This window comes from Filicampus tigris, chromosome 8 (genome assembly GCF_054856515.1).
Source record: "Filicampus tigris isolate MCC_2025a chromosome 8, RoL_Ftig_1.0, whole genome shotgun sequence".
NCBI lineage: Eukaryota > Metazoa > Chordata > Actinopteri > Syngnathiformes > Syngnathidae > Filicampus > Filicampus tigris.
Genome location: NC_141224.1, coordinates 21,351,767 through 21,361,162, shown reverse-complemented (window position 1 = coordinate 21,361,162; position 9,396 = coordinate 21,351,767). Strand labels below are relative to the sequence as shown.

General features: G+C 39.9%; 1 protein-coding gene across 3 annotated transcripts in view; it reads left to right on the top strand.

The window, feature by feature from the left end:
- Positions 1 to 113: 113 nt before the first annotated feature.
- dop1a (DOP1 leucine zipper like protein A) overlaps positions 114 to 9,396 on the top strand; it is a 31,693-nt gene continuing 22,410 nt past the window's right edge. For 2 of the 3 annotated variants that reach the window (XM_086038079.1, XM_086038077.1), the window contains exons 1-10: positions 114 to 496; positions 1,511 to 1,706; positions 2,539 to 2,720; positions 2,805 to 2,975; positions 3,727 to 3,916; positions 4,518 to 4,616; positions 5,738 to 5,837; positions 8,312 to 8,421; positions 9,051 to 9,165; positions 9,262 to 9,382. In XM_086038079.1, coding sequence (XP_085894205.1) covers positions 1,569 to 1,706; positions 2,539 to 2,720; positions 2,805 to 2,975; positions 3,727 to 3,916; positions 4,518 to 4,616; positions 5,738 to 5,837; positions 8,312 to 8,421; positions 9,051 to 9,165; positions 9,262 to 9,382 — 1,226 coding nt within the window. In that variant the 5' untranslated portion in view covers positions 114 to 496; positions 1,511 to 1,568. The remainder of the gene's footprint in view (positions 497 to 1,510; positions 1,707 to 2,538; positions 2,721 to 2,804; positions 2,976 to 3,726; positions 3,917 to 4,517; positions 4,617 to 5,737; positions 5,838 to 8,311; positions 8,422 to 9,050; positions 9,166 to 9,261; positions 9,383 to 9,396) is intronic. The other variant, XM_086038078.1, reaches the window with a different exon arrangement.

Sequence of the window (9,396 nt, the reverse complement as noted above, 5' to 3'; positions counted from 1 at the left end):
CAAATTGAAATATTCTAACAAACTAATGGTGAGAGTAAATGATGATGAAGATTATTATTTTTTTTCCAATTTTATTTGTAGTTCCCGTATTGTTTCAGCCTAATGAGGATCAACTTTACAGTTCCACAAGACGGAAGACGTCCATGCGGAAAAGCGCGTTGAATGTACGGTTGGATGTGCTGCGAATCTGCAGTGCAGTCTGGGAGCTGTCATTGCAGCGCCTTTGCATATCGGATCTTGATCTCGTCATTGGTGATTAGCACACAGCGGGAAGAAGCACCGGGGGAATATGTAGAATATACGCAGCCATTGTCTGCTTGCCAAGAGATTGAAATCTTTGTTGAAATAGGTGTCGGGCCCTTCCTTTCCATCCTCTTAGCAACCTGTTAGCAAACGTTAGCGTCCTTGCTAGCATTGTTACTGATGCGATTGCTCATTTTGCCAACCCAACCGGCTTCATGTTTGAATGACACTTCTCGTCCACGAAGCTATGACGGTAAACTACTTTCTATAACAATGTTTTATTGTGTGCGTTAACTGTCAAAACATGTTCTAGCCAAAACAGTTAACTGTTAGCATAGCATTAACTGCTGTATATACAGAGCCCTCTGTACAATGGACTGCAATTTGTGAACAATACAGGTGAAGGCGCCTTCTACTGTATATAGTTAAAGGATTTTCTTATTATAAAAAATGTATGATGACGGTGTGTTTACTTGAGTTGAAGTGCTTTAAATGACATTGGCTGGCTTCTAAGATATCTAAAAGGCACATTCCAGTCTCGTTGTTTATTTATAAGAGGTGGATACTGATATTTTGCCCCCAGCGTTGTATTCCTAAACCCCAGTTTTTTTGTCGTTTTTTTCCTCAAGTTAGGTTGTGTCAGCAATACTGCCACATGTAATCATTAGTCACATTGAATAAATTTAACAATTTTGTTTTGTGGTTGAATTGATGTCATTAATTCAGCAACGAACCTACCGACCTGCCGACCTACAGTAAAATATTCAGATAACGTCATTATGCGTATTTTGTGCGTGTGCTGTCTGTGTGATCCAATGTGGCGTGATTGCTCAAGAATGAATACAGTACTGCCCTATACATTTTTAATCATTGTTATTTCATATGTTGTCCAGCAGAGTACGCCCTTGGCTTAATTTTCAATTAACGCACGTCAGCCAACCTTTCCATCAATATCATAATGTTAATCCCATGTTAAAAGTATTGCTTTGATCCTGGTGGATCTTCGTGGTTTCAACTCTTAATTTGGAATGGCTGTGTGATATTGTGAGGATTTCAGAAAGAGGAGCTTGCTCACTTTGTCTTACTGCCTTTGTCACCTACCTAGTATGGACAGTATACTGTCTAGTCCCAAAAGTCAGGCCTTGCTCTATTGATTTCTTGGACTCCAGTTTCCATTAGGTAGTGCTATGCCTTTAGCGTCATAGTTACTAAAAAGTAACTTTCAATAACTAATCAACTGCTGTGTTTTATTGTTTTTATTTTACAGGTGTGATGTACACATGCATGCCCGGTGTTTGACATTCGCACAATAGCCACCCAGGAGAATGAATGCAGAGGAAGTGGAGTTGCTCAGTGACTCAAAGTACAGGAACTATGTGGCAGCGGTGGATAAAGCCCTTAAAAATTTTGAGTACTCAAGTGAGTGGGCAGACCTCATCTCTGCTCTGGGCAAGCTCAACAAGGTAATAATCTGATCTCAGTTTGCATTTTTTTTCAGTGCGCTAGCTCAGAAGTAGAGAACTGAAAACACAAACATTTTCATTGACTTTTAGACCCACCCAAATCCTGTTCCCTCAATTAATCACCCCCTACATTGCCAGCAGTTGGCTGTAATCACTTGTAATTTGAATGACACCACCATGTGTATTGGTAATGGTTGCAACACACACCATGTGAAGAGCAAACGTCGCATCTGAATTCTGAAAGAGAACCTGTTACTGTATTCTGTGGAGTCTTCTAGAGCAGTGTTTCTCAACCAGGAGTCCATGGTCCCCTCGTGGTCCTTGGTGTAATCGCAACGGGGCCGTGAAAATAAAAACATCTTTTTACAAAAATGCCATGACCTTGGTAGAAATAGGATTATTTTATCCAACTGAGACCAAGACCTTTATCCACCTAAACTACAGTGGATAACAGGCCTTTTTTTTCTGTGTTAAGTCATTGTATTGTATTTTAATAAGGGATCTCACTACCATTTTAATTGTTAAAGTTACTGCATGGCGCTGTTATTAAAAACTTAACATGATCTGCATTCTTTTAAAATGGTGAGCCCCCTTTTCATTTCACTGCATACACCATTCTATTCCTAATAATGCTTTTATTGTAAAACATGTTTTGTGTTGGAAGTGAACGGTCAAAGAGTAATGAAAGGCGTATTAGTGTATAGTGTATTGTAAAATGGAGTTTCTGCTGTTTCGATCAAATTATACCACACCCTCCCACGCACCCAGATTGAAACAAATGTGAACTGATGACAACTGACAACACGAGAGTTGTGTTTTGTTGTCCTCTCAGGTGTTGCAGAACAATGCAAAATATCAAGTGGTTCCCAAGAAGCTGACAATAGGCAAGCGGTTGGCCCAGTGCCTCCATCCTGCCCTGCCCAGCGGAGTCCACCGTAAGGCCTTGGAGACCTATGAGATCATTTTCAAGATCATTGGACCCAAGAGACTGGCCAAAGACCTCTTTCTTTATAGGTAATTGTTGCTTTTTTACGGGTGTCGCTCTAATTACACTGGACACACTGAACATAACATGTCACATCATCTTCTACACTGCAGCTCTGGGCTCTTCCCTTTACTCACCAATGCTGCCATGTCTGTAAAGCCTGTGTTGCTGGGCCTCTATGAAACTTACTACCTGCCTCTGGGCAAGACGCTGAAGCCTGGTCTGCAAGGACTCCTCACTGGAGTACTGCCCGGCCTTGAGGAAGGATCAGAGTTTTATGATAGGTGAGAAAACTATGGTTGGATTTAGGGCTGAACGTTTTGGGAAAATAATCCGATTGCCATTTCCCTCAAAATTGCTATTGCGATTCAATATGCAATAATTTTCTCAAGGTCCTTACTCCTTTCCAAATGTATTTTTTAAGAAACAAGCAATGAATTCATCGTTATTACAATAAACAATATCAGCTCTATAATATATTATAAGTAAAGGAAGCATAAAAAAGTGCACCGCTCCTCAACCATTAGCCAGCCAAATCACAGCTTTTGCGATTAGCAAATCATGTTTTGTCAAATTGCGATTATAATGCAAACGTAATTAATTGTCCAGCTGTAGTTGGATTGATGGCTAGATGAATGTTGATGTACAGTAATGGGCATTCATTTTCACAATGAAAATCATGAAAATCTTGAAGCGCTTGAAATTTGCCATCATACATGATAAATTAATAATGTACATTAAACGTGGTATTTTAATCTTTTTCAGTATTTGTTTGTATAAATTTATACTGACGATTGAATTAATAGATGTGTCGGAACCCTGACACGAAACTGATTGTTCGTGAGAGAAATGGCATGATCTTCCACATTTTGACTTGCCTTACAAACTTCCACTCACATGTGGTCACATGGGTCATAATGCTATGCCCAAATTGCACTACATAATGTCTTCAAGCATACCAGCTATGCCTTTTGGTGGGGTTTATTGCAGTATATAATCAATGCATTATAACCCAGCACTGTATCTTTGCAACAGAACCAACACCCTTTTGGAGAAGGTGGCAGCAGCAGTGGAGCAGTCGGCATTCTACAGTGCCTTATGGGGCAGCATCCTTACCAGCCCCGCTGTGCGTCTCCCGGGGGTGTCCTTTGTTCTGCTGCACCTGAACCGCAAGCTCTCCATGGAGGACCAGCTCTACGTCATGGGCAGTGACATTGAACTCATGGTGCGAACTCACTATTGCGGAATAGTTCATGAGAACCATCTTCAATCGCATGTTTTTCCTAATTTTATATCTAATGAAAGGGTATTTTAAGCCACATGTATACTTCGCCAGGATTGGTTCTGACTCAATAACTGTGAATATAGACGTGAATGTTGGTCTCTATGCGCTCTTGTGACCATTTCAAGATGTAGTCCACTTTTTGCACAAAGTCAAATATGATAGGCTCCAGCTCTCTGCAACCTTGAACTGGATAAGCAGGGTTGAAAAATGGATGCTTGCGTGTCAGATAGGGGAGAGAGAAACATAGCAGTAAAGTGAATAAATGATGCAGTTGCTAATAGTTTAGATAGCATTGTTTTCACACAATAAAACCATTATTCCGCATTCTGTGACGATACATACCACTGGAGGTATTGCTGTAGTCCCAATTATTTTCAAATAATGTAACTGTGTTCGATGGCCGCAATGTAACCTCATAAGAATAACCTTCTTAAGAACAGAGTTAGATGAATCAAATTGATCAACATTCTTAGCAATAAATTAGTCAGTATATTCATGCCAATCCCTAATGTGTCCATACATCTGTATATTTTCTGATCAGGTAGAGGCTGTCAGTACATCAGTCCAGGACTCAAGTGTGCTGGTGCAGAGAAGCACGTTAGATTTGATCCTTTTCTGCTTCCCCTTCCACATGAGCCAGGTGAGAGCAGCTGTCGATGCCATCTGGATGAAAACTCCAGTCCTTTTTTTTTACTAGTTGCAGTGTGATAGGCATATGTATTTTGGTGTGATCTCATGAACGCGTGAAGCAAAAAAGTCCCGGATATGCACAGTGTGTTTCCGAAGATGACCTGCGTTCATTGTCAATGTGGCGCTGTGATGAACAAGACTTGATGTGGTAAATAGTTATTGCCATCTTGGAAACCCACTTTTGTACAAAACATGACATCAGTAAGACATGTTTGTTTTTATTCACGACCCCTTTCCTTGTTCCTCTGTTGTGACCTCTTTGGGACCTTATTGTCAGGACAAATCCACTCTTAACACACCTTAGACCTGCGAAAATTCTGTTCTTATTAGGGGTGTGCATTTCTCCACAAAAGACAATTCGATACATTTCTCGATACATGTTGTACGTTATGATTCAAGGATTTCAAATGTACCGATTCAATTGGGCTCGATTCAGTGGGGTTCCGATTCAATTCAATATGGTACGGCTGTAACCTGTGTTGTAGTTATTAATATGCATCAACATGTAAAAGCTCTCCAAAGCTCAAACTATCCAAGTTAATTCAAAGAAACAACAAGTCATCAGCAACATGAAATCGATTTATACTGATTTATACCTGGTGTGCATCTTTCATGAAAGACGATTTGATCTGATTCAAGGATGGAACAATTGATGGAACAAAAAATGTAATGACTTGTTACCGTTCATCAAATCAAAAACAATTTTCCAATTTGAATCATTTTTTTTACACCCATAGTCATTATACAGAAATGTACATTTATAACATTAGACATCATATCATATTGGAATGAATTTTTCACACCCGCAGGTACTGGTATATGTCTATAAAGTGTGGAAAAAAAGTTTTCCCTTCTTCCAATCCCAAGTTATTTATTAATTTTTAAAGAAAAAAAAAAAGTGTGCATTAATACGAGAAATACTATTTCTCAGAGGAGTGTGTTTTTCACTTCTGGGTATTTTCAGAGGCAAAAACACTTGGAGTTGTCAGTTGCTGTGTGAAGGGGTTTCTTGGTTATACAGTATCACATATATGACAAATTTGTCACAATGCTTTGTTCTGCTGTGCTCAGGCTACTCGCCCTGACATGATACGGATCCTGTCAGCTGCTTTGCATGTGGTTTTGAGAAGAGACATGTCCCTGAACCGCAGACTCTACGCATGGCTGCTGGGTGCGAAATACACACACAGACCCGAGCTCGCATATCCGGTTCACACTCATTGTTTTTAAATGTCAAATGTAGACACTTGCATGCTTAACAGAGAAGTCAAGTCAGAAATTTTCTTTACAATAATATGTTCTATGTGGCAACAAAATTCACCCTTTTTTATTCATCTCAGGGGTCAGCCATTTTGCCACTTGGTGTCGACTAAAAATGACATCACAGTTACGCAGGGCTCAGATAAACAACCAGTCACAGCTCAGCTTGTGAACATCACATGACCAAACTCAGAAAGCAGGTGTGCCGTGATTGGCCGTTACCTTAGTCCTGAACAACTGTGATGTCATTTTCAGTCGACAGCAAGTGGCAAAATGGCTGCCCTCTGAGATGGATAAAAACGGGTGAATTTTATTAATTAATTCATATTCCACAAACGCAATATGAATCAGAATGTCGTGTTTAGACTATTGGGTTCTATAGAATATATTATTGTAAAGAACATTTTAGAATTTTATATGGAGCAATGCTGACTCAAACGACGCATTTTACTTGACACATTTAGAAGTGCCAATTTGCAAACAATGCGCCTTATGCTACCATTTTCAGTTTTGATTCATGTTAAATGTGGTTCATATTCCGTAATCTTATTTTGTTTTCTTTTGTTTGCAACTGAACTTGGATACACATACTGGTAAGTGTCATCATCACTATATGAATGTATCAAGTTTCATTCAAGTTTTATTTAAAGCGCCTTCTATGTGCCTTCTATGCTTGTAACAGTAGCATTTCAACAACTCTTCATCTGAAATGACCAAACATACATTGTCTGGGTAAACGTAAAAAAAAAAAATTCTGTGGATTTGTTTTTCCAAACATTACTTCTACACTATATGGATAGAGGTGACACCATTTTAAATATGACTAAATTAGAAGTTAATTTATTGGTTCTTTGCGCCTAACTCTTCAGTTCGCCGCCCTAAGCTGTTTACTGTTCCAACATGACTGTGCCAAAGCACAAAAAAGCTAGATCAAGAACTTAACCAGCCCACACAGTTCAGAAATCACTTCAGATGAACTATCACAATGATTTTGAGGCAGGCCCATCAATCATTAATTACCTTTGTGCTCAGAAATACTCTTCTGGAAAGACCTTTTCAAATTTTGTACAATGGCTTTCTAGTAGAGTATGAGCTGTTGCTTCTGCAAAGCGTGGACTGTGTATAATTGTGGCTTTTGGCTTTTCAGGTTAATGTTTCTTTGCCTTGCAACACTTGCACACACAAATTTACCTTCGAGTGGTTTCTTGTGAGTGTTGACTATTACCACTGCAATAAGATTCTGGAAAAGGTTTTCTTATTCTGTCACGTGTACAGTACTGTGAAAAAAAGTATATGCCCTCTTGTCCAATTCTTGACGTTTTCGCATAGTTTCCCCACTTTAATTTTTAAGATCATCAAACAAAAGTAAATATCAGGCAAAGATAACCCAACTAAACATAAATTGCCATTTTTAAATTGTCATTTTTTGTATTAAAGTGAGGGATTTTTTTGGGGGGGGGCGTGGCTAAAACTGTGCTTGGCGACACACTTGCGCCCTCTGGCATGAGTCAGCCCTGAGAGCTCTCATTTAATCTGTGGCGATCCGTTGCAATTTTGAGTTTCTTAGTAAGGAAACCTTGACCCATTTCAACTACTACAGAGTGCAGTTAGCCATTTAGCACCAGATGTACTTGAAACACACCTTTCAAAAAGTTCATCTTCCGTCTTGTCAGTCCACAGTCGTTCAGATTCAGATGGGGTTTTTTTTTTGCAAAAATAAGATGAACCTTTATGTTCTTTTGGTCAATAGTGGTTTTTGCCATGGCATTCTGCCATAGATGTCATTTTCCCCCAAGTCGCTTCCATATTGTTGAGTCATGAACAAAGACCTTAACTGAGGTGAGGGAGGCCTTTGGTTCTTCAGATGTTGTCCTGCATTCCTTTGTGACCTCTTGGATGAGTGGTCGATGTGCTGTTTGGGTAAATTTTCTAGGCCGGACACCCCAGGGATGGTTCACCAACATTTGTGGATAATGTCTCTCACCGTGCTTTGCTGGAGTTCTAAAGCTTTAGAAATGGCTCCGTATCCCTTTCCAGACGGATGGATGTAAATTACTTCACTTCCCCTCTGTTCTTGAATTTTTGGGGATTGCGGCATTTTGTTGCAGCTTTTTGAGATCTTTTGACTGAATTCATTTTGCCAGACAGTTTTTTGATTGAACACGTTTGGAGATAAGCACGCTTGGGTGGGGTCAGTGAACATCAGCTTTTCACAAAATGTGATTAGCCACAGTTAATTCATGATTTAGCAACGGGGTCAAGTGCTTTTTCACATAGGGCCAGGTATCTGAATATTTGTTCCCTTCATAAATACAATAACTATTTAAAAGCTGATTTTTTATGTTTTGATTGTTGTCTTTTTTTTTTTTTTTTTTTTTTTTGTAGGTTTTGACAACAATGGGCTGAAACCAGGCCCCCGCGCCACTCGACAGAGCAAGCCAGAAGAGCATGCTAGCCACTATTTCAACACCTTCTCAAAAGACATGCTTGTCCAGGTGGGATCAAATATAGATCAAAGCAAGTCACGTCGCCCAGGATTTGGCCATGTTAACGAGTTTTGTCTGTCATAGGGGATGCCACTTTTTTAGGCACATGTGTCTTTATGGTCTGGATATTTTTTATTTTTTGCCAAATTCCTCCATCTCTTTTATCACTTATCTTCCAGCATTACACGTCCTCTTGGGGTTTTTCATATGTCATGTTTCCTTCTGCTCCTTTGCCGGCAGCAGATTCTTTGAAGTCCACTCAGCGTCTTTTAACTCTGTCCTGCCATGAGCTCTGCTGTGGCACTCCAGAGGTTAGAACACATATAGCACAGAGAAACCAGAAGGCAAATCTAGTTTTAGAAAGTATTTTTGTTTTTGTCATTTGCTCCTGTGCCATCTGTTCAGAGATAGTTATTGGAACTCCATCCATCGGGAGAGGGTTGGCACTACAGGGACTCTTTTCACAGGCGTCAGCTCATTATGTGGCAGACGGAGCGTGAACACAAATAAAAACAAAAATAAGAGAAGGGGGTGGAAGATGTAATAGTGGAATTTGTTTTGCCAAATTTTAAAACGAAGGTATCAAGTCGTTTTTTCTGGATTTGACAAATGTGTCTCTTTTCTGTGTGTGTTTTCAGGCAATGGTGGGGATATTGCAGGGCAAAGCGCGAGGCGGAGAAGAGGAAAGCATTCTCATGCATGACCTCAAGCCATTTCGCATCCTCATCAGTCTGCTTGACAAACCAGAGCTTGGTAACGATATGTCTATACATACAAGACAGTTATTGCTATAAATACATATTCTGCCCTCCAGTGTCCAGCCAGTGTCTTGTATGCTTCTCTCTTCAGGTCCAGCTATCTTAGAGGATGTTCTTATCGAAGTGTTTCGTACGCTGCACACGCAGTGCAAAACCGAGTTGGACCTTCAAAACCAGAGTTCCTTCAACAAGGACCACACCCACCTTAGCAGGTTAATCCAATCAA